This window comes from Sebastes umbrosus, chromosome 10 (assembly GCF_015220745.1).
Source record: "Sebastes umbrosus isolate fSebUmb1 chromosome 10, fSebUmb1.pri, whole genome shotgun sequence".
Classification (NCBI taxonomy): domain Eukaryota; kingdom Metazoa; phylum Chordata; class Actinopteri; order Perciformes; family Sebastidae; genus Sebastes; species Sebastes umbrosus.
In genome coordinates, this window is record NC_051278.1 from 17980637 (window position 1) to 18005102 (window position 24466).

A 24466-nucleotide genomic window follows, 5' to 3' on the forward strand; every position below is an offset into this window, starting at 1 on the left:
GACTTTATTTATTTTATTTTTTGTTTACCTTTTTCAGCCACTGTTTAGACTTTTTTTTCCCAACATATTTCAAACTTTTATTCCAACATTTTTCAGACTTTTTTTCCAACTTTTTTCCAACTTTTTTTTCTTTTTTCTCATCTTTCTACCTTGAGTCTGCAATAAAAAAAGTTTGAATTGATTGAATATGAATGCGATTTTCACTTCTGCACCACCTCACTGTTGTCACTTCCAACTCTCGCGAGTGTTTGTGGATGACGTTTGCGGAAGTTTACATTCCGTTTGGTAAAAACGTGCTGCTCATGGACTGCTGTATAGGAAGAGCCGGTTGCTGCACGGTGTCTCCAGCTTTCTTGTCTCTGTCAGAGTAGCAGCATCTCTCTATAACAATGTACTCCGTGTTAATGAACGCGGTGTTGTCCAGCTCTCCTGACTACGACCTCTTGTTTGAGTCTCTCACCTGGCCGGCTGACTCCTGGCCGAGCACGGAGCGACTGGAGGCGCTGACAGCTCTCATTGAAGGACTAGGACCACTTTTGGTCACGTTTTCACCTGCGAAAAGAACATCAATTAAAGCTCAAATTGAGTCAGTGATTTGGAAGCAGTGTCTGCCTCTTCTCTGCAGGATCTCAGCAGCAGAAGCCGGTGAAGAAGCCACCACCATGCAGCGGTGCAGCAGGGAGAGCACCGCTGCAGCCTGCCGGCTTCTGAGTGTCTGTGTCCGGCTGTGTGACGAGGCTGCACCGGGGCGGGTCGCTCTGCATGTGCTGCCGTGGCTCCAGCTGTCAGAGGAGGAGGAGGTGGTGTCTGGTGCAGGACGCCTCAGTGTGGAGGTTGCCAGTGAAGTCATGGCTGCTGTGGTACCTTCTCTGTCATTGGATGAACAGCTCATATGCACCACAGTGTCTTCTGCCTTGACCTGCATCAAAACACTCCCTGATGCTTTAGTCTCTAAAGTCACAGTCAGGCTTCTCTTAACTGTCCTGAAGTGCTGCAGCAGCTGTGCAAGCTTAACAACAAGTATCCTCAGGTTGATCCTGGATGATCTGTGCAGCTGGCACTCCACTGAGCGCACACCTGTGGTCACAGAGAGGACACTGCTGTGTTTGACCGCCCTGTCAGACCACCTGCTGAAACCTCACAGCCTCTCCTCATCCTCCTCCTCTTCCTCCTGTGACCCTCGTCTGTCCCTCCAGTTCTGGAGGATGGTTCAGGATGGATTGACCCACAGAGACAGCCTGTCACGTAAGAGGGCGTTGTACCTGCTGAAAATGTGCGTGGCCCTTTCAGAGGAGGAAGGAGTGGACTGTCCACCTCTCTCTCCATCAGAGGAAGGTATAAGATGCTCAGATTGGCTGACACTGTAATAACTCTTAAGTTCACTGCTGTTGTTTTGTTTTTCTCACTGTTTCTTTGAAATTGTTGCAGGTGACATATTTTTCAAATGGACCCCTAACAGGAGCAAGTTGCTGAGAGAGTTCTGGGAGGATTACGCGCTGGTGATGGAGACCCTGGAGGAAAACCAGGTAGAAAAATCCCACATGACTAGGGCTGTCCCAAATAACATTTTTTTGGTTCTTCGAAGCTTCGGTGAGAAATATTCAAAGGTGTTCGAAGCTTGGCAGCGTGGCGCAGCAGGCTCTCTTTTTGAGACACACGTTTCTTGTGAGACTCAACATGTACTGTGTCATCTGGCAAATTTCGCAAACAAAATCTGAGAATCGCCTTCCACCGGCTTCACCCCACTCACTTATAAGTAGTCTCTCAGTCTTTGTTGTAGCTGCATTCCTTTTTCTTTTTTGGTAGTTTCCAGCATATTCCACCTAAATCTGCGTAGCTTGTGACTTTCAATTTTCTCCGTTGGGCGTAGCGTAGCAAAGACAGTTTGACAGCAAACTCAGCCCGTGATGACAGCCTTCCCTGCTTTCTGCAAAGCCATTGGATAAAAGCCACAATTTAGAAAAGCGTCTGTCCTGCAGTGGTTTGACTTTTGAAAACTAGATCCGATCAAAATGTGGGACATCGTCTCAGTATGTGGGATGTAGGACAAGAGATAAAAATGTTGTGATGTCCCTCGTAAGTGGGACACTACACCATATAGGGTGTCACAAATTTCCCCAAAATTTTCCCACCGGTTAATAAACTTGTAACAACATCGGTGTTACCGATTACACCAGACACTTTACAAGAAAAGACGGCGCTCAATATATGTCGAGTGCTAACTTGGATCTTTACCATCGGATGGCTGTGTGTCTGGGTGAGCTTTCGCTGCGAGGCAGCAGGTTTCCACCTGGAGCCGCTGCGCCCTGCACACCGGCTGTGACTGCTCCGTCCTCCGTCCGCCGATTGTCTCATTAACGTTATGGTTCCCTTATAACATTGGGTTTAAATCCGAAGTATTGCCAAATAGGCACTTTTGCTCTCCGCTTTGACACCAAAGCCTCCGCCATCGTCTTGTCTGTCAACACTCTGTTGTCCCGTTTGTGAAATCTGTCTCCTGCTGCTCTGTGCTGAGACTCCATATGGAGCTGACACCTTGACTTTCAGATTGTAGCGTCGTCGTCCGACTATGTATTGATAACACGCCACTGATACGGTAAAATGAACTAAATGTGTTTTATTTCTATAAAAAAAATATCAAAACGACGGTGGGGGCGGTGGGTAAGTAATGTAATCGGTGTATGCCTGACCACCGTGTAACACCGACTACCGACACACAACAAACAGCGATATCCGTCTGAGAATAATTTATATTAATCCATGTTGAGTATGTATAATGAATAATGTTGGGAGATTATTCCTTATTTCATGGGCTATTTTGGGATTTATACGTTATTATTACATACTTATATAAAGAAAACAAAAAAAAACGAAGCATTCGAATACTTATTTGGAGGTCGATTACCATGGCAACGATCGAAGCTTCGAAGCATTCGGGTCAGCCCTACACATGACTGCTGGTTTGCTACCAGTTCAGAGTTCAGAGGTGGGCATCATGACGCAGCTTTGTAATCTTTCTTGTCTATTTTTCCTCTGCAGATTCACGTCGTTCGGCCAGTTCTAAACAGAATAGACACGTTGATCCAAACAACAGTGAATGACAGTCAAGGTAAGATGTAGTGATGAAGCTGTTGTTAAAACTTTATGACAGTTGGATAAGTCCATCCCGTTAGTTCTCCATGAATCAAAAGGGCTGAATTGAAAAGCCTCTCAGTAGAAAAAAAAATGTTATGTGAAGTGCCAACTGTGTAGTTTGTTTCTGTTCTCTTCGTCTGTGTTGCAGCTTCAGATCAGGTCTTCTTCCACCCGTCCTGGCTGCTGTGTGTGTACCAGCGGATGTTCCACAGTGAGAATAAATCCTTAATGAGAGAGGGAGTGTGTCATCTGCTCCAGCTGCAGGTCCTCCAGCAGCCAGCCTTTGCTCTGGCCTTTTCTCAGGTACAGGCTCCAACACAATTTATTCAATGAGATTTATTCTTTCAAATTCACTGAAATCCTTCAAAAATTAAATTTGTGCTTTAAAGTTTCGCTCGTCTGTTGCTTTTTTGCACCCCAGTTCATCGTTGGCCCTTTTATGGATGTTCTGTCTGAAACTTCACTCTTCCACAGGTGAGAAGAGCCAATGAATAAAAGCAGGAATGTTAAGTGTTTCTGCTCCAGGTTTCATTAACCATTCTGTCCACATGTAGGTCCGTTGAGCAGAGGGTAGGAGACTGTCCTGAGATTGGGGCTAAACTCCAAGTCTTCATGGTCACCTTCTTCAGCAGCCTACCATCAGAGCATAGAGGTATAGGAAAACGTATCCGCGGAGAATACTTGTTAATAAATAGAGTTGTTCCGATACCGATACTGTCTGATACTGCCCAAAATTCGGTGATCGGTATTGGCGAGTACGCCAGTCTATGCATCGATATCAAAATGAATAATCCAGAAAAAAATCTTCTTTAACCAGATTATTTTATATTTTATAATGTTTTATATTATTGATTTATGTTCTTTGAAACTGACAAACTGAATAATAAAAGAAAATATTATATATAATATATTGGAATCAGTATTGGGAAGGAAAAAATGCTATCGGAACGTCTCTATTAATAAAGCTCTGACTCATTTGTCATTGTTAAAGTGCCTCTCCATCGCTGATCATCGTGTTTGCTTTGTAGGCCGAACGTTGCTGCAGATGATTCAGCAGCTGTGCTCTAAGCACTGGTGTGCAGCACCCCTCCTCTTCCTCTCCCAGGCTCTATCCAAACTGCCCCCAAGTCCACTGCTGGGGGTCGACGGGCTCACTTCTCTCAGGTACCTCGTCAGTTAGACAGACTGTGTCGTAGCTCGTTATGCTTGATGTGGAAGCTCATTTTTATGTTCTGTGTTTTACAGGGAGGTGCTGCGCTCCACCATGATCACTCATCAAGTCCTGCTGAGAGGTGCTTCTCAGTGCTTCTTGCTGAACAGCGCCCTCTGTCTCACAGACGTGGTAGGACAGAAATAGTGTACTTGATGATAAAACAAACAACACATTCTCATCCCAACTCGTCATATACTGACGCTTTGTCAGACCCCTCGGCGTCACTCTTTTCGGTCGCAGTAAACCCGTTCTTAATGTTGTGATGTAAACAAAAACGTGCTTAGGTTCAGGCAATAAAACCCCTACAGTACAACTGGCCATTTGCGTTTTTGCATCGGCCACACGGGAGAAGCTTCAGTTAGTTGCAATCTCAACCTCAACGCTAGATACCGCCAGATCCTTCACACTGGACCGGCCGTGACAAAGCGTTGGTATTTGACGCCCTGGGCATAAGAACGGGCTGGAAATAACTGGAAAAACCTTTCTATATAATATGACAGCAACAAAGCTCATTACATTATGTATGTTTTTTTTTTCCTTGACTGTTAAAAGTACCCAGTATATTATTTTCAATGAATATGCTATGAAGTTTCTTTCGGTCAATGGTGGTGAGTTTAAGCTATGACCACAAAGGTAATGATGGAATTAATGTTTCAATCGTTACTTTATATTGATTAACAGAAAATCAATTAATGATCATTTTGATTCATGATTAATCATTGAGGTCATTTATCAAGCCAAAATTAAAAAAAAGATAAAATGCTAGTTTCCCCTTAACATGATTCCCCTTAGCAAATCCTTAACAAATGTAAGGATTTGCTGCCTTTCGCAGTTTTTCAATGTAAATATCATTTTGTTTGGAGAAATACAAAAGGTATGGCAAAGGGAAATATTACCAAAATAATGAAAATGTATAACAAAGGAAAAGTACAGCATCAAAAATATCAAGTTGAATTAATAACATTAAACACTGAGCTCATCGTAGGGCTGTTGTGCTGCATCATAAGGTGTTTCTGTTATTTTGTCCAACTAATGTGCTTTCATACACAGCTTTAAAGTTGCATAATTAAAATATCTTGTTTCAGAGCGCAGTGACCCTCGATGATGTTTTTAGTTTCCTGATGCATTTCCGTGCAGATGAGTCGCTGTGTCGAGGGACGCAGATTTGGAATCAGGTACGCCGTATTAGAGACATTTGAAGGAACATTCGACCTAACGTGTTTAAATGAGACATTAGGGAAGTTGTATGATGGACTAACTGCTGCCCTACATATTTTGTGACATCGCTGCAGACGTGTGCCTGGCTGTCGGACAATGAAGGCAGTTTCAAGCCCAGGGTTATGGATGGAGATTGCACTGGTGCTGCCACAAAGAAAGAAACTCTGAGAGGCTATGTTGAAAGCGAGATGAGCACCTATCTCCGAGTCCCAGCTAGCACAGGTAAGTCTGAAGTGAGACAGTCACAGATAAAAGTGAATGATTCGATCTGTAAACAAGACAAGTGAAGTTAGTTTCCCTGCTCCTCAGGTCACACTGAGAGGTTACCCGACTCCAGAGAGGCCGACAAGCTGGCCAGGGCCATTCTGCTGTGTGTGGACACGGAGAGGAATCGACTCGGAGCAGAGATCGGTAACACTCTGGAGTCGTTGCTGTCTCCGCTGCTGGACACCCTGAGCAGAGTCAGCACCAATATGTACTTGCCTCTGCGCAAAAGTGACAAGAGTCTGCAGTTGGTGCTCCAACTGCTCCAGCTTGGAGGAACGCCAAGCTGTCAGCATGTTGGAGAGGAGCAAGGTTTGTATTGCCATTACTGATCCTTTGTTACAGCTGTCAAGTCCGCCCCCATGCATATGCAGTAGGTACAGTAAATGGATAGGTGCATTCATGCTATGAACAAATCGTTATACTTCTCTTCCCAGCTACTTTTTGCTTGGTTGCATTAGTGGAAAAAATATCATTGTAAACATCACCCTCATATCAGTTTATTTAATGGTTATGCTATCTTACAAGGTGGTAAATGATATATTTTTGTGAAAAGTAGGTGTTCTGACATTTAAAAAAAACAACTCAGGAACAACATTTCAGGATTTGAGGGATTCTTACTCTTTGGTGTCACTTTTTTTCTTGCATCTTAGACTGAGATCTGCTTATAGAGTACCTTCTAATACTAATCCCTAGATTTAGTAACTCACTGACTGGATTTAGTCTCTACTCCTGTCTTATTCAGTCTACAACACAACAATTGGTTGTTTTCAAAATGTTGCCAAAAGACTTTTATAACATCATTTGGTCCAGCTAGCTTCCAGAAATTCTGATCATCAAATTATTCAATTTTAATTTGGTCATGAGAACACATCTCGGCCCGCAGAAATTTTTCAGATTTTTGCCCATTAATTCTGCTAACATTCTCAGGGAACTTTAGCTACTCATATGCATATACAAAAAAAGTAAGACAACATTAAAACAAATTCGCGTTAACGGGTTATTTTCGCGTTAACTTTGACAGCCCTAAAAAAAAAAAAGCAAAACATAACTTTTCTTTATGTCTTTTTATAGCAGTGTGTTTATAGTATTTCCTGTCATGGTTCATATATTAAGTGGCTCAGGAGTGTGTGACATTCAACTCTTCTCACTCTTGCTTTTTCACAGTGGATAACGTGATGGTTGCCATGGAGAGGCTCGTTTTTAAAGTTGTTGATCCGATCCAGGAGTTTATCTTGAGGCGGCTGCTTGGGGAGCTGCAGGAGGTAAACAACAAGTCAAACAACAAATCATTGCAAGTCACCATCACTTCAGTTAGCACAGATTCCCCTGGTGGCCAGCTCTGACGCGTACACGTGTTGTTGTCTTTACAGCTGTTTGATGTGGAGCGGGCAGAGCTGTATCTGTGTGTCCTGAGGCAGCTGGTGCTCATGTACAGTCGCACACCACAGCACCACAGTAAGATTCAGCAGACCTATTTCCCTAAACTCGTCAAGTACAGCCTCAAGGTCCTGCAAGAGCCAAACCAGCAGGTACAAAGCTCAGGCAGCGATTTCATAAATCAGTTTGATTGGTTGATTATTTAACACTGATTGTTTTTCCAGATCCACTCTGTGGCAAACCAGGTGGCTAGAGCGGTTGCTATGGCATCCCTGGCTACGGTATGTGGTCTCGTGGAGCAGGAAGTGATTGACATGCGATCAGAGACCATTTCTGCACTGAAATCACTGAATGACTACTTCTACAGCCCCGTGTTATCCTCCTGCCAAAGTCAGCCCTCTCTGGGAAACTTCAATAAACGCCTGCACAAACCGCTGACAGGAGACGGTTCAAGGTCAGTAGCTTACTTGGAGTCCTCAGTAAGCCTTAAAATGTAGACCAGACTGGCATGATAAGGTATTTTTTTTCCTTCAGTGATGTAGGAGTGCACAGTCCTCTGCTGCAGGACTGGGGACGCATTGCCGCCGATTTTATGCGGGACCAGTGGATTTGTCTGAGCTTCCTGATTAAGGCTGTTGGGATTCCTGAGTCCGTGGAGATTTCCAGAGTGTCCGAGACTCTCAAAGCTGCTCTGAGCTGCAGCGTGGAGGCCCTGGCTCTGCTGCCCAGTGACCTAGTGCTGCCCGTGCTCGCTTTTATGGAGACGCTGCTGCCACAAGTGAGTCTCAAATCAATTTTGGTCAAATTTATAGGAATAGTGTGTAACATTTCAGGCAATCTATTCGCTGAAAAGAATTATAATATTTAGAGCTGTCCTCGACCAAAGAAACTCTTCATCGACTAACACGTTGATTTATTCAACAGATATGTAAAACTGAGTTTCTCCACAAAGAATCACACAAAAGCATAACTTTAAATCTTGTGTTTACCAGAGATGTGCTCATATGTTTCTTGGAAATAAGTAATTCAGCATGAAATAAGCATAAAAAAACAACTAATCAACTAAAGAAATATTAGCTCCTAAAGTAGTGTTATTATGTTAAGGATGACCTCTGAGCGAGGCGAACGGTGATACCAGGTTTTGCACTCGGCGACTCACATTACCGCAGTCTTGGAAAGGGAGGAGTGAGCGGAGGGGTACTCAGTTGGTTGCAATCTGCAACCACACCACTAGATGCCACCAAATCCTACACACTGTACCTTTAAGTAATTGAAATGAGGTGTTTAGGTATAACAAGGAGTTCATGCAGTTATAATAGAATTTCTCACATAAACTAAGGTAGTATCTGGTGAAATGTCTGGTTTGGTCCCAGTTACTGCTTCATGAGGAGGCCCTGTGTGTGGAGGCTGTGACTCTGAGCTGGGAGCTGGTGCAGGGGCTGAGCACCAACGCCAAAGACTTCTGGCCGGCCCTGAAAGGCTTCATCTCCATGGCCTTCCACCGTAAACTGCTCGAGCTCACAGACACTTCTGCTCCGACACTTCTGGACACCTTGAAACAGGTGAGTAAAATCAGGCCGGTTGTTACTTTTTGAATATTGTGATTTGCACATTTCTATAGTATACACGTATATGTGGTTATGTTGTTTTTAGATTGCCACTGAGCTGATGGAGCTGTCTCAGTCAAAGAGCGGTGTGTTCGGTGTGCTGCTTCAACACTGCTGTCAGACATGGCTGCCCGTGGATCGAGGCAGCAGCGACGACACCGTGTTTTCTAGTGTTTTCAGCCACATCAACATTCTCACTGAGGCTTGTGTCTACGGACCAGTGTTCAGGAGAGATCAACGGTAACTCTTAACAGCATTTCTCACACTTGATCACTTGTTTCCTTGGGGCAAATTTAACTCTTTTATCTCGCTCTTTTTCAAAGGCTCATCCAGGACGTCCAGACATATGTGGAGCAGCTCGGTGAAGAGTGTACTGCCAATGTTGCAGTTACATGGTGAGCTGCATTTCTCTTTGTTGCAATTTTTGGTAATGCTCTCCTTGATGGCTGTGGTTTAAGATGGTACCACTAGAGGTCTCTGTTGCTGTGCAGATGTTTTCACACTTAAACTACTGCTTTTATTTTCCAGTGATAACCGGGATGACCAGTTGCCCCGCACATGCGTACTGGCTTTCCTCAGCCGCCTGGATTCCTCTAAACTGCAGCATGAAAGACTCATAGAGGAGCTAGTTATGGATTTGTTGGAAAAGGTGGGATATATAGATCTGTTTGGGTTGTGTGAAATGAGTGTCACAGAATTATTTATTAGTATTAGTATTTTTCCCAATATTGAAATTTTTTTAAAGATTAATTTTTTAGGGCTTTTATTAGCTTTATTAGAGCAGCTAGAGAATGACAGGAAAGGGGGGATAAAGAGGGGAAGACATGCAGCAAAGGGCGGGAATCGAACCTCGTCCGCTGCCAAGAACGCTCTACCGGGTGAGCTAGAGGTCGACCTGCAAAATTGAACAGTAAACATATACAGAATAAACCAATAACAGCAAATAAATAAATATTATATGTCCGAAAAGGAGTAGGCAGAAGTTAACACTTATATATAACTTAAATAATGAACGTAATGTCTATCGCATATCCATATAAATCACCTTAATATATATTTTTAAAAATAATAAGAACTATAGTATGATGTGATAAATGTATGCAATATCACTCATAAAATAATGTAATTTATGTTCCAGAGTGTCTATTTGCACCCGGGTGAGAATAGTCACACAGCAGCTATTTGACTTTACACCCAGTAATAGTAATAACAATATAAAGAGCGACAAAGTATATGCAAGTTGTAGGTTGTGGTAGATAAATGGGTCAAACTCTGGACTTTTGCCCAGGAGAGGGAGGTCGAGTTTTACACTTTGTTGTCTTAATATTTTCTGCTTTTTTTAATTATTATTTTCAGTTTTCAGTTGCAGTTTTGATAGGATTAGGTACCAAAACTACATGGTTAGGTTTAGGAAAGATATATATACAGTACTTATGCACATACAGTATCTAATGTGCACCCGGGTCGGGTGCAAATAGCATTGTTGGCGATGGACACCTGGGTGCTAATAGCATCTGCCTTTATGTTCACACAACGCCTCAAAAACTTAAAAAAAAAACTCACAGATTGTAAACTGTTATTTTTTTATTTTCTTCACTTTGCTTGTAATCATTAATTTGAACACAATTTTGTAAAACAAAAAAACAATAACACATATCTTGACATAATTCTACTGAAAGTCGATAAACAAGAATACTCAGTTATTGACCTAAGATCAGTTTTAAGGATTTGTGTCTCGTGTATCATGATTTTTGTTTTTATTTAAGAATAGTCTGCAGATTTGTTGATCATGACATTTTATATTGCAACCTAAAAAAACATCTAAACCTCTCCTCTAACCTTCTGATCCCCAACAATTTGATATTTGTGTTCATGTATGGCAACAAATACTTGTTTTGCTGTATGATATTCTGATTTGCATTTTGCATTTTGTCATTAAGATAATAAGTTGAACACCAGTTACAGCTAATTTAATAACTCTTAACATCATTTTCCGTTATCTCCTTCCACCCCGTCTCTCCAGGATAATAACATATCGAAGTCGAAAGTGCGTTACTATAGCAACTCCCTGCAACACCGTGTCAAAAACAGAGTATGGCAAACACTGCTGCTGTTGCTGCCCAAACTCAAAGAGGTAAGACAATTACACTCATAATCACACAGGAAATAACCACTCAGAGAGTAACAGTATGTGTGTGTGTGCAGGAGTTTGTCGCCACTGTGCTGAATCGTGTGTTTGAAGCTGGATTCTGCAGCAACCAGGCCTCAGTCAAGTACCTGATCGAGTGGATGATGATTCTGATCCTCATCCAGTATCCACAGCACATGGACAGCTTTTGGGCCTGCTTCAACAGGGTGAGCTCCCACTCTGTTTACATAGCTACCAGAAAATACTATATTATGATTGAAATAGTTAAATTATTGACCCAATTTCTGTGTTTTTTCTGCGCAGGATCACGACAAGACCAAGACAAGCATCTGCACTTTCCTCTCAGTCCTGGTGCATTTCAATGTCATCATTCCTAATCTGAAGGATGAGGTAAAGCCTTTGATGTTTTGTCTCCACTCCACACACACCATTCTTCTTGCATTACCTCTCTGGCCCCGTTCAGACCTGGCATTAAAGGGATAGTATGAGTGTTTTGAAGTGGGGTTGTATGAGGTACTTATCCTTAGTCAGTGTATTACCTACAGTAGATGACATTGGCACGGTCAGCTTGGAGAAGCAGACAGGAGTTACCGCGCGGAACCAAAGCAATGGCAGCAAAATGTATTTTAGCCACCTAAAAGAAAGGCTTACCTAAAAAGATCAATATCAGTTTAAGTGTTTTCTATATTTAGAATATTTTCCCCGCTTTACCTTGCTGTGAGACAGCTATACAGTCTATGTTTCCCACGGGGAACTGAAGCCGTTATCTATGCTCTCGCCGAAGCAACTCCCAGCTTTCTCCAAGCTGGAAGCATGCCTACTGTCATTTTCTGTAAGTAATACACCTACTATGGATAAGTACCTCATACAACCCCACTTCAAAACACCCAAACTATCCCTTGAACATGTGTCTTGGGTGATCCGATCTGAATATCTTTATCTACACAGTCTCTCTCTTCCTGTGTGTTTAAGGATGTGCATTTGCGTAAAGCGCTGGACGTCATCCTCCAGTGGTGTTTCAACCATAACTTCAGCGTGCGTCTGTATGCCTTACTGGCCCTGAAGAGGGTGTGGAGCTTGGCGGGAGTCCGGGCAGAGGAAGGGGCCGACGGGTTGGGAGGGCTGTCCACTGTGATCAAGGCCTGTCTGAACCAGGCTGAGACCATGCAGAACACCGGGTGAGAGCAGAGCAGAGACAACAATTGCAAAAAATGTTTGTTGTAGTGTGCTAATGTATGCATTTGCTTTCTCACTATTTAGGAATGCCAACAAGAACTGGACGAGGATTCAGGAGCACTTCTTCTTTGGTGCCTTTCATCCTATCAGGGATTACAGTGCTGAGGTGTGTTTCTGCTGAACAGATGCTAAAATACAGCAACACAGTGTAATACCATACTTGTTTCTTATCTTTGGTTTTGCTTTCCTAGACCATATTCTACATATTCCCCAGCCTGTCAGAGTTGAATGATGACGAGTGGATTCCACCCTGGAAGTTTGAGAAACTGTTGTGTTTCTCTGAAAGTCCATCTTTTCCTTTGAGAAACTCTGCTCCTGACCTGGGCCAGCACCAGCCTGGAGACTGGATCCAGCAAGACAAAGGTGTAGTAGCGCCCCTCACAAGCAGCAGGACGACTTGATACAACATACAATAATCTGACCTCATCTCTGACTAAGTGGTTGTGGGGTTTTATCTCCCAGGGGAGCAGAATAAGGAGGAGCGCTGGGCCGAGGTGCAGAAGAAGATCACTCCCTGGAGGTTGGGGATCCAGGAGCAAGAGCCCGAACTTCAGCTGGTTCCACAGCAGAGGGCTGCTCGACTGGGCAAATTGCACGGCGCCCTGCTTGTGGTAGCCTCACTTATCGACAAGCCCACCAATCTAGGAGGTCAGGAGCAGCACGACAAATTACATTACTTCTAGGGCTGTCAAAGTTAATGTGATAACACATTTGCAAATTTATTTTAATGCCACTAATTTTATTAATTTACACATTTTTATGTTGTAGCGGACTCAGTTTTGTCATATGAAACTAGAACACCTAAGGTATCCGTTGGTACCCACCATGTCATACTAACTTGTTGAGAAGGAGGCTAAATAACACTCCAAAAATTTTGGTGAGGAAAAACTGGCATGGACATTTTAAAAGGGGTCCCTTGATCTCTGACCTCAAGATATGTGAATGAAAATGGGTTCTATGGGTACCCACGAGTCTCCCCTTTACAGACATACCCACTTTATGATAATCACATGCAGTTTGGGGCAAATCATAGTCACTAGATAGACACACTTACAGCTGTTGTTATGTAAAATGTCAGCAAATTTCTCCTTGATTGGTGTAATATTGTGAAGAACATTTCAGGCTTTTGTTTGGTTTCACAGTGATAATCCGGTAAAAGAGGTTAAACACAGCTGACGCTAAAACCAATCGCTTGAGCCCTCTTATCAGAGTTTAGACAGGGAATGCCCAGCTTTTATCACAGACACTCCTATTTTATGTTCTCCGCTAGTGTCCTCCAACGCTTTTGTCTCCGATGATAAGGGGCTGAATCAATCAGAATGTGTTTATAGAGGAAAAGACCCATTTTCAAAACCAATATTGATACTGGATGATGTAAGCCAGAACATTAGCTTGGCCGTTCTGTAAATGTTTTACTTGGAATAGCCCTCTCAATTGCCATTACAGATGTACCTTTTTATATTTGTCTGTGCCCATGGTTATAGACTGGTAGCAATTTTTTGTTATCAGTACCACTGATTATGTAAAAAAAAAAAAGAAAAAGAAAGGAAACGTCCTCTGCCACACTACAGGTCGATATCGTGGCAATTCAAAGTTCATATTTCAATAGATGTCACATTCTCCTCGTTTGTTTGTTTGTTGTTACTCTAGGTCTGTGCAGGACCTGTGAGATCTTTGGTGCCAGCGCTCTGGTTCTGGACAGCCTCCGCCACGTCAGCGACAAACACTTTCAGTCCCTGAGCGTCTCGTCTGAGCTGTGGCTTCCTCTGTTAGAGGTAAAGTGCATAAATCAATCTCCCATTTCAGTCTATTGATCATGATGTGTACTCTGTCTTTAGAGTAGCTTTTCCCCAGTGGGCTAGTGACCTGAGAAATGTGTGATTTTGACCCGGTTAGCTCAGGGTTAAAATGATCTCAGTCAAGATCAATGTCAAGAGCATGCAGCGGCTGGAACAGATGGATGCCGAAGCCAATGCAGCAGTAAGCTGAAGTTCTCCCAAAGGCTTCCTGTTCTGCTTTGACCAAACTGCGTGCTTTGGTGGTGACTTCATTTTACAGGTCAAATTTCATGGTAATTAGATGATATTTAGGAAGTAACCTATTTAAAATTCTTTGTAATTACTGACAAATATCCCAATATTTACCTAAAAATGTATCGAAGATAACTTTATTATACACATTATTTGATAATTATATGCTAAAATAGTATATAATCGTTAAAATGGGGCCCTTAGGCTTGAGAAGCGGCTTGTGCGCTGCTCTTCATCAGAGGTGGAAAACCAAAACTAATAGAAGACACTTCTAATCAGGCACAAATCTCACCATTTTGTGACTTATGGTCTACACAAATGTAACGTGGTAGCTAATGTGATGATTCGGCGAGTTTTTTAGGAAATTTCAAAGAAGTTATTTGCTAATAAATTAACTGTATTATTATATTATTAAATGAATTATCAGCTATCGAGAAATAGCGGAATATAATTATAAAATCATGTTTATAATAACGTAATTTTCGATAGATTTTGAGGTAAATATTGGGGTAATTTGGCAGTAATTCCAAAGAAATTTCAAATAGGTTACTTGCTAATTATCACCTAATTACCATGAAATTTGCAGACCTGTAAAATGAAGTGAAAAATGTCCAGTTCATTTTAAACGCATTAACGTTTAAAGAGGTGCATGTTTGGGAGCAGTGTCCTCTGTCTTGAGTATCATTTAGGTGTGGTGGATGCTAAATGCTACTTCCACTTGAGCTCCACCCAAGCTTCTTCTTTTGTCCTCAATTTTGACATTTCTTGCTCTTGTATAGTAACGGCTGAGGTGGAAAGGGTCAGTAAACCAAAACCCATGGTTAAAAAAATAAAGCTAAATCTTCAGTTTAAACAATAAAAAGTCTTTGGTAGTCTCTGATTTGTCTCTCTGAAACATGCTGATACCCTGCTGTCGCTCTGGAGTGTATTTTCATCCACCATATGGACAGAAAAAGTGAACACATCTGCTTTTGATGATGTTACAATGTGACAGCCTGTAGTAGATTTTCATGTAGATGAAAAGGGCTTAAAAGACGTTGCAGATGTGTTACCGTCCATCCTTTAAAATATGTACTGAGTGTTTTGTTCCACCTTGATTGTTTGAAATGAAAGGTTAATTCACGTCAAAATTATGAACTGTATCTGTCCTTCAGGTGAAGCCGATGGAGCTCGCTGACTTCCTGCAGGTAAAGAAGAGTGAAGGGTACTGTATTGTTGGAGTGGAGCAGACGGCCAACAGTCAGAGCCTCCAAGACTACCAGTTCCCTGAGAAGACTCTGCTACTTCTGGGGTATGTTTCTGTAGCTCCTTTAGGGGTTGAGGCCGCTAACCTTAAGCCCAACCATGGGCGATTCTAGGATCAGACCTTTAGGGGGGCTCAGTAGGGCTTCCGCGGTGAAGGAATTTCCCCTGTCATGATAATGATTGGGATGTTTGCAATTTCTTTTTTTTTTGCAAATTACTTAATTTCTATTGATTTTAGTGCTATATAAATAAGCTTTATTATTAGACAATGATTAGGTATATTGTTACTTTTTAAGTGACAAAGATGACTGTTTTTAAATTAATGAAATACTTGTTTATCGTTAAATGCAGAACACAGAACAGCATGAGGCGCAGCAGTTTTTCAGCTGAGACACTTTGGTTGCATCTGGTTGCTATGATACGGAATATCTGCAGGAGTAAACATCTGGTGAATTTTTATGCACCAATTTCGGCCTTTTTTGTGCATCAAATTATGGTGGAAATGTCTTTATGTCTTTAGGTGAGAGGTTTGAAAATCGCTTTGCCAGTTTTCCCTCGCCAAAATTTTGCCTAACTGTGGTGCTTTATTTAGCCTCCTTCCCGACAGCTAACATGACATGGTTGCATGGATACTAATGGATTCTGCCGGGATCGCCGCAGGTGTCAGAGATTTTGATAATTATTTTTTAGGGGTGCTGAGATGAAATTTAGGTGTGCTTGAGCACCCCTAAAAAATAGTCTAATATCGGCAATGAGCCCAACCTTCCACTATGTCTGTCTTCTGGTGTGTTGATTTGTTAGTCCCCTCCCTTAGCCTGCTGTCATCCAGGTAATGGATTACAGTCTCCTACCAGGAGACAGCTTGTTGTGTACAAGCCGTCTCAGCATGTCAAGCCCAACCAACTCCTGCTGCTGCTGATACCACTACAACACTGCATCTGTTGTTATGACAGCATTAAATATAAATTGTCCCATCAATGCGGGAACCTACACACAACCAGCTGAGCATGAATGCAAATCTTCCCATGCTCTTCTTTGTGACTTTCACATAAACAAAGGTGTGAGCTGCCGATGCTATTTAATGTCATCCCACCGGTTTAGTGTGTTTCCCTGCGGGCCCTGCGCCTCTCCTCTCCATGGTGTACTTGTCTGGGCATGCTGGACTGTAATTGCTTCTCCCTGAGGAGGAGAGGAAATAAATTACACTAAACCAATACAAGCAGTGTGATGACTGCAGCAGAAAAAAAACCTTATAACCTTCATCCAGTGTAGTTTGAGTCACGATGCTGCCCTGTGACTCTCATCAGTAGGGACACAAAAATTAGCTTCATGAAACCATTTGTAGCTCCTCAGAAGTGAACATTACTGTAATTATAAGCTTGTGCAGTTTGGAACAGCAGCATGATTCACGATCCTTTACCAAACGTGTACTGCAGTAGTGCAGCTGGCTCGGCACAGAGGGAGAGATTAATATTTATCACGTCTGCGTAGGTGTCCTGTTTTGTTTCACCCTGCTCAGTCACAGAGGTGTGAGTAGTTGCTGTTCGCTTAAACACCCGGCATGTGAGCTGAATCTTTGAGTGCTCTCACAGCTGTGCTCTCCGCGGCGCAGCATGGCCCCGCTCTAATCTCTCATCAGGTCGCTATTATCTCACCCAGTTGCACTCACTATAAATGTAGCTCATCAAAATCAGGCTTTCTCACCGCGTGGCACCCTCTGAGGACACGCCAAACTCATTAGCTATTTATGTTTGCTTTGCATGGCCCGTATTGCTGGATCGCAGTATATATACTCAGTTGATTACAGTTGGAATTGCTCTTGGACTTGAGCTTATGCGTCATCAGGACGGAAAGCTTATTCCTCATGATTGTGAGAAGGAATAAGTTGGCCGCTCATGCTAAGAGGTTCTTAAATTAAATCAACTTGATAGCATCATTAAGCCAAATGAAATTAAAAACATCCAGGCCCAAAATAATGTGGATTATATATGATACACATCAGGGTCAGACTGATAAAACAGATGTCTGATGTTCTACAACAGATATGAGGATGTAAGAGTTGCCTTATTGATGACAGGATGCACATTCCAGTGTAAATCCTGATGTTATTTTCTTGACATTTTAAATACATTTTTGACAAAACACAGTAGTGCATCCCCTGCTATTGAAAAGACGGGCTGAATAACCCTCTGTTGAAGTTAGTCTGGACGTCAGTGAGTTTTATTATGACCCTGTGAATTCTCTTTCCTCCCTGTCAAGAATCAAATTTAAAGGTGCTAAATTCATTATACAAAGCATTAATATAGAATCAAACAACTACTTGATATGTAAAGATATAGTGGAGTAATGTCTACCTGAGCAGAGAATGAAGCTCTCCCTCTGTGTGTGTTGTTATCCGAGCCACTCCTTGCTTTGTTGACACAGCCGGGCCGGCCGCTTTTGCTTTTAGAGCATGTTCATGTATGTGAGCGTGCCACACTGGCTCGCTCACGGCCGCCGCTCTGCACTGCATTCATACGGCGGTTACAGCTGATAACGCTGTCCCGACCGCCGTGCCATCACAGAAGCGTAGCCCCCACCCTCCGGTTCCCACTTAGGTTACTGTCACCATTAGCACCGCTAGCTGCGAGCCACCGTTACACCGTCGCCATGTTGAGAGCCACTGAGAGGCAATATGTGTCATCTTCAGTTCCCCCTCTCTCATTCCCGACCAAGCAAGAGACCTCCACGCCATTTGTTCCTGTGAGATTTTCAATTCAATTCAATTTGTTTTTATATAGCGTCAAATCAGAACAGAAGTTATCTCGAGATTTCAGTACGTTTGCGAGGTGCGCCCACAGCGCCCGGAGGGGAAGCTCCAGTCCCGACTGCAGCTTGAGAGGGGAGATGACTAGAGCAGCGAAAGTGCACATTCGACTTAATTTATGCTTCTCATGGTACTGTAGTCTGTATGAAATTATTATGCTATTACTAGTTGTTAAATGTACTGTATTTCCCATCGTTGAATAAATGCTTTAAAATGGGCATTTTTAACATCAATGATGCGCACTGACTGCTTGGCACTGCAGCAGCAAGTCTGTCAACACAATCCTGAGCGCAATTTTTATGTTACAGCAGAGCTATTTAATAAAAAGTCAATAAAGTTACCGTTTATTACATCAATCGAATATTTTGACATTTGACATTTTTCATGAATCGCCGTTGAAATCATGTTATGCGCTCTGTACGGAACACCGTTGAGCTTAATGATCTTCCATACGCAGGCGGAGCTGTTACTTTTGCCCACTTTTCTCAAAAACTATCGGCCCAAAAGACATCAGTCAGAGTGTAGACTGTCTAATGGATATTTCCTCCGGAGAATAAGTACACAAACATGATTGACTGACTCTTGACAACAGAGGAGTGCGGCGTGGCGTTGAGGGACGAAAAGTGTACAGAACACCATTAGTCTGTTACTCTTATTTGCTCTTTTGCTGATAGCAGGATGAAAAGATTGATACCGCTCTCGTGTCTGTACGATAAATATGTATCTAGAGCCAAAAGATTCAAAGATACCAAATGACTCAGCTCTTAGTGCCTTCATTACATTAAGAAACCCTTTAAAAAAAAAAAACAGTCCAGGCATTAATGTCAAATAGATGCTAAATCTTCCTGTTTCTTTGTCCCACTCTACAATATTGTTTTCTTCCTTTTTTTCTTCTCATAGCAATGAACGAGAAGGTATCCCTGCCAATTTACTCCAGATGTTCGATGTGTGCGTGGAGATCCCTCAACAAGGGGTCACCCGTTCACTCAACGTGCACGTGAGCGCCGCTTTGCTGATTTGGGAATATACGCGGCAACATCTCACATCTGGCTCAGCCGAAGTCAACGCAAAAACTGAAAACTGAAGCAGAAACCGGCAGCGCAGCCTCATGGATGTGACATCTGACCTCCAGATGTTGACCCTACTTGCTCCTCTCAAGTGTGAAAAGCATCTTGGGGGGACACGAAGACACACTAATTAGATTTTCATGTTCTGTCTGGAGTGGACTTAATTCTATGAGGTTTTAATGTGGTCAGCAGTCATCGTTGCTGCTCTTTTGCCTTAATGAGAGTCATGAATAGACATCGGCTCTGGTTATTACATCTAAATATTCCACTGGGCATGCTGTTATATTAATGGAGGCAATCTCAGTGTTGGCAGAGCAGGAGCGTTAATGGAAATTTACCCCTTTGAGGGGAAAGTGTCTTGTTTATGTGAGCAATTAGTTTTTTCCTCATGGCACCAGGACTAGACTATAATATCCATACCCAGGAAACTATTATACATAGTGTATAAATGCTGCTCATGTTAAGGCATAACTGTCAGTATTCCCAATGTTTTTATTGCAGTGTGTGATTTTTAAAGTCTTTTTTGATACGGTTGAATAAATAAAACTTTGACAGTATTATCTATTTTATGTACATGTTTTTTTTTTTTTTCATTTATTGTGGTTGCATCAGCAAAGGAAGCCCTGAAGGGGTTAACTAAGGTACAGGTGCTCGTGCATCCTCCTCCCTCCCCTTAAAGAGTGATGGAGCTGGTTCACCTGGAGACCGTCCTGCCAGAGGGGGGGGAGCAGATGGAGCACATTTAATCACAGACTCATTTAATTTTCCGTCAGGTCACGCTTGTACGTGGCTCATCATGTGAGGATAGCGGTTGTTGTTTGTTGGGTGGGACATGGGTGACCTGGATGGCTCCTGGTCGGTGTCCCTGCAGGCAGTGGCAGCAGCAGCGGAGGTCAACTCGAGCTGGACGGAGGGCGTGGGGCTCGGGATGTCCCGGCAGATCCAGCTGGTCCTGGAGATCCTCATGGTGCTGATGTGTTTGGGCGCTGTGACAGGTAAACTGTTGACTTTTTATTTTTTATTTTTTTTTAAAGCATCAACAGAACTTCTAACTTGTTCTTATTCCTAAATGTTGTACTATTTCTTTCATTAATTTAAACACAATGTCCCGCTTAAAGTTTTGATAAGAAACTTACTGTTAAGCAAAAGCACACAAATTCTACATTATATTAACTTGTTCAGGCACCTCAATGATACCACAGAATTACCTTAGTGACCTACTCCATTTTCATGGTCTCACAAATGGAAAATTCTTCATATCTTGCATCATTTCAGATACATTTTCCTGTCATTGGTCATAAAATATTTGTATTTTGGCAGTTCATGGGATCTTGGCCAAAGTCCTAATAAGACATAATGTGTAACTAATGGCTTAATTCGTAGTTAATAGACCATTTGGACTTCTAATGATGCAAAGATTAGTCATAATCCATTAATAAGTGGGATTGTGAGGTTGCCACGTTGTGAAATATCCCTTTGGCTGATGTTTATCCACCTCCAGCATGACATTTACAGTCTTTTTTTTTGCTTTATACTTCATCAAAAAGACCTTGAAAAGAGCTGCTGGACCAAAATGTATTCATTGTTGAAACGTTTTTATCCAAGGCTTCTTTGATATTTGAAACCAAATGGTTTATTTGAAAGCTAGACCCATTCCCCTTTATTAAGAACCTGCTAACATTTCAGACTGCAGGCTTGATGAGTAATTAGAAAGTCAGAAGCTCATGACCTTTTATTAATGACTTAATTGACATTTAAAACTGCCAAACTGATGAAGGCCAACTATTGAATTGTTTAAAAGTCATTTTCAATGCTTTCAGCACGAGCAACACAATCCCATCCACCTCTATTGTATGTTGATGGTGGCAGAAGTCTCATATTTCAATGCCTGAAAAAAATGAATCCCTAATTATCTGCATGGATAAACTGACTCTTTACATCCAGTTAGATTTCTTGCATAACGGCACAATTAACAGCTCAGCCTTCTGCAGTGCTGTTTAGTACAAATACAAGTTAAGTTGCTATTCAGAACTATTTAGATCAAATTCAGACAGTGCACACTTTTCTTAGTTATTAAATCACTGGTTTACTGTGTGGGTTTCTGTCTCTGTTGCTGGGTAACAGATGGTTGTTTGGCCTCAAATCTAACCAGTGTGACATCTGTGTTTGTATGTGTGTGTTGTATTTCTGTGTGTAGGTAATATTCTTGTCATTGGTATTGTGGCTGCGACAAAGACTTTCCACTCGGTGAACTCAGTGCTGATCATGAACCTGGCCGTCAGTGACCTCCTGGTGGGCGTCGGAGTGATGCCTTTTGTTGCTTTGTCCATCCTGAACCGTGGATGGGTAGATTGTACTGTATGTCACCTCTGTCCAGTATTACAAAATGCTTGGTAACACTTCATAATAACCTTAATTTATAAATGTTAAATTTATAATTAATTAAACTTATTTAATAGTTTTTTTTACTGTTAACAAGCAACAAAATGATCATTAATAATGTTTACTAATTAATATTAGAAATGCTACAATTTATTTTATTCCAGCAGTTTAATTTTGCACATATTATAACATTGTATATACTATATATATATAAGTATATGTTAATGATTAAGATTATTTCTAAACCTTTAAGAAACCATTTGTAAAACCTCTATAAACATTTCCTAGATAATTGTAACACTTTAATGGTTAATTGGTTTTATAAAGCATCTATAAATATTATTTGGATGGCTATTATAAAGTTACAAATGATGATTATAATATATATTGTTAATAAACACTTTTTAAAGCATCTATAAACATTATTTAGATAGATAGTTAATAATCTGTTATGGTTAATAATTGGTTTCTGGTCCATTTCTCTATGTAATGTTTATAGAAGTTTTACATATGATTTCTTTCTTAGGTTTACAAATCATTTAGTAATCACTAACAAATACTTAATATAGTATATAATATGTTATAATGTGTGCAACAATAAACTGTTGATAAATAGTTTACTAATGTAATCAAAATGTAATTGTTATTGTCTCCTACCAGCTATGATACAATATAGAATTTATAAACTAATTATTTCATATTACACAAACTAATGATAAAATAACATTTAGTTAGTAAATAATATTATCATTTAAGTGTTTGTTAACAGTAAAATAACTATTAACTAAGTTTAATTTACTATCAATTTACCATTTATAAATGATAGTTATTATAAAGTCTTTACAGTCATGTAACATCACAGCATTAGTGTCTGACAAGCTGACGTCTTGTGACTGTGGATGTGATGATTGTGTTTCTCTCCCGTGTGACAGGACCTCTGTCTGTACGTGGGTTACACCTCCTCTGTGTACTGCACAGCCTCTGTACTGACATTAGCAGCCATCGCCCTCGACCGCTACCACTCCATCATGGACTGCCTGCGCTACAGCTCCCGCTGCACCCTGTGGAGGACCTTCTCTGTGGTCCTGTGGATCTGGCTGCAGGCCCTGGTCACCAGTTGTCCTCCCCTGCTGGGCTGGAGCTCCGTCAGCTATGTGGTTCCCATGTACAGCTGTGCAGTCAACTGGGCCAGCAGTCCCAGCTACACAGCTTTCATCGCTGCCCTCTCCTACCTCATACCGGCAGGGGTCATCCTCTTCTGCTACGTGAACATCGTCAAGGTGGCCCGCAGCCACGCCAGGAGGATTCATACGTTGGAGGACGCTGTCCAGCGCAGCAGGAACCCAAGCTCTGCCTTCACTCCTGGTGATTCATCTCGCCAGCACTGTGGGAGCCTCCGAGGCCCCTCCACACTCATTTATCACGTGAGTGGACAGTTTGTGTCTGAGGTCAGTAGAGAAGAGGGGGATTATATCAGCCCTGCTCTCCCTGATTCTGCAACGGAGCAGAATAACCCTTCATCCAGACGTTTGTTCTCCTTCCTGGCTCAGAGCACCTCCTCCTCCCAGCCATCCCTGCAGAACTCCCAGCAGCAGCACCACAACCACAACCACGGAGTGGTGCGTCTCTTCCTGGTCATCTCGGCCTTCTTCCTGTGCTGGACGCCTTACATAGGCGTGGCCCTGGTTCAGGCCACAGAAACTGCACTCTCGGGCCAATCCAGCCTGGTCCCACCCTCTGCCGTCACCTTTTCGTACTGGCTGGTGTTGCTGAACTCAGACATCAATCCACTGCTGTATGCTCTGCTTAGCAAACGTTTCCAGGGCGCTCTTCAGGGACTGAAGCAAAAGATAGGAGCACGCCTGGGGAGTGTGGTGGGCAGGGGAGGGGGAGATGACGGCAGGAGCGGTGACCCCTGCACCCTGACCACCCCCACCCATCGTGGTCCACCTTCCAGCTCTGAGAGTTCAACCTGTGATGACTCCAAGTATTCCTCCTCAATTTTTACCGTCAGCACTGACTTCAAACATCACTCTGAGGAGCAGCTATGCAGAGTGTGTCACCATGAAAATACCTCCCCGTCCTCCGGCTGCTCTGTGTGGCAGGATGCTGGTGGTGAAGGGAGGTTGGACTGCCTGCAGGTTCCCTCTCGGCCACAAGAGAGCAGCAGACTACCTTTCTCTGCTCTAACCAAGGAGCGGCAGGCCACTTTCTTCTACGGACAGATAACAGTCCAAGTAGAGCATGATGTCTGTTAGTCTGATACCTGCAGAAAAAATGTTATAGGACTAACAATCATTTTCACTATCTGTGGACTATTTTCTCAGTTAATTGATCAATCATTTGGGCCAGAAAATCGTAAAAACAAAAATGCAAATCACAATTTCCCAAAGTTGGCATATTCATTGTGCTTGTTTTGTCTGATCAACAGCCTAAAACCAATATATATTTACTGTAAAGGAACAGTGTGTAGGATTTTGGGGGATTTATTAACAGAAATGGAAAATAATATCCATAACTATGTTTTCATTAGTTTATAATCACCTGAAACTAAGAGTCATTGTGTTTTCGTAAGCTTAGAATGAGCCCTTCATATCTACATAGGGAGCGGGTTCTCTTCACGGAGTCCACCATGTCTAGAGAGAGACTTTCCCGTTTTTACGTTACCTGAAGGACACCGTAGTTCTCCGACATGCTTGTGAAACTGCGCTAACGTGAGCCGCAGAGTGCAAAA

General features: G+C 42.3%; 2 protein-coding genes across 2 annotated transcripts; both read left to right on the forward strand.

Moving 5' to 3' along the window:
* Positions 1-389: 389 nt before the first annotated feature.
* On the forward strand, positions 390-19907 carry tarbp1 (TAR (HIV-1) RNA binding protein 1). Its single transcript, XM_037783188.1, has 29 exons — positions 390-1335; positions 1429-1526; positions 3040-3109; positions 3284-3438; positions 3557-3609; positions 3690-3787; positions 4164-4299; positions 4381-4477; positions 5434-5523; positions 5641-5788; positions 5876-6142; positions 6998-7095; positions 7204-7362; positions 7435-7664; positions 7745-7988; positions 8584-8772; positions 8864-9057; positions 9141-9212; positions 9346-9466; positions 10841-10951; positions 11023-11172; positions 11270-11356; positions 11939-12144; positions 12227-12308; positions 12394-12565; positions 12665-12850; positions 13853-13977; positions 15387-15523; positions 19184-19907. The coding sequence occupies exons 1-29, from the start codon at positions 390-392 to the stop codon at positions 19365-19367; spliced, it is 4905 nt and encodes a 1634-aa protein (XP_037639116.1). The 3' UTR covers positions 19368-19907.
* A 135-nt stretch (positions 19908-20042) lies between these two features.
* LOC119496108 (5-hydroxytryptamine receptor 1D) lies at positions 20043-24238 on the forward strand. Its single transcript, XM_037783189.1, has 3 exons — positions 20043-20345; positions 21548-21708; positions 22665-24238. The coding sequence occupies exons 1-3, from the start codon at positions 20183-20185 to the stop codon at positions 23988-23990; spliced, it is 1650 nt and encodes a 549-aa protein (XP_037639117.1). The 5' UTR covers positions 20043-20182; the 3' UTR covers positions 23991-24238.
* The last annotated feature ends 228 nt before the right edge of the window (positions 24239-24466 follow it).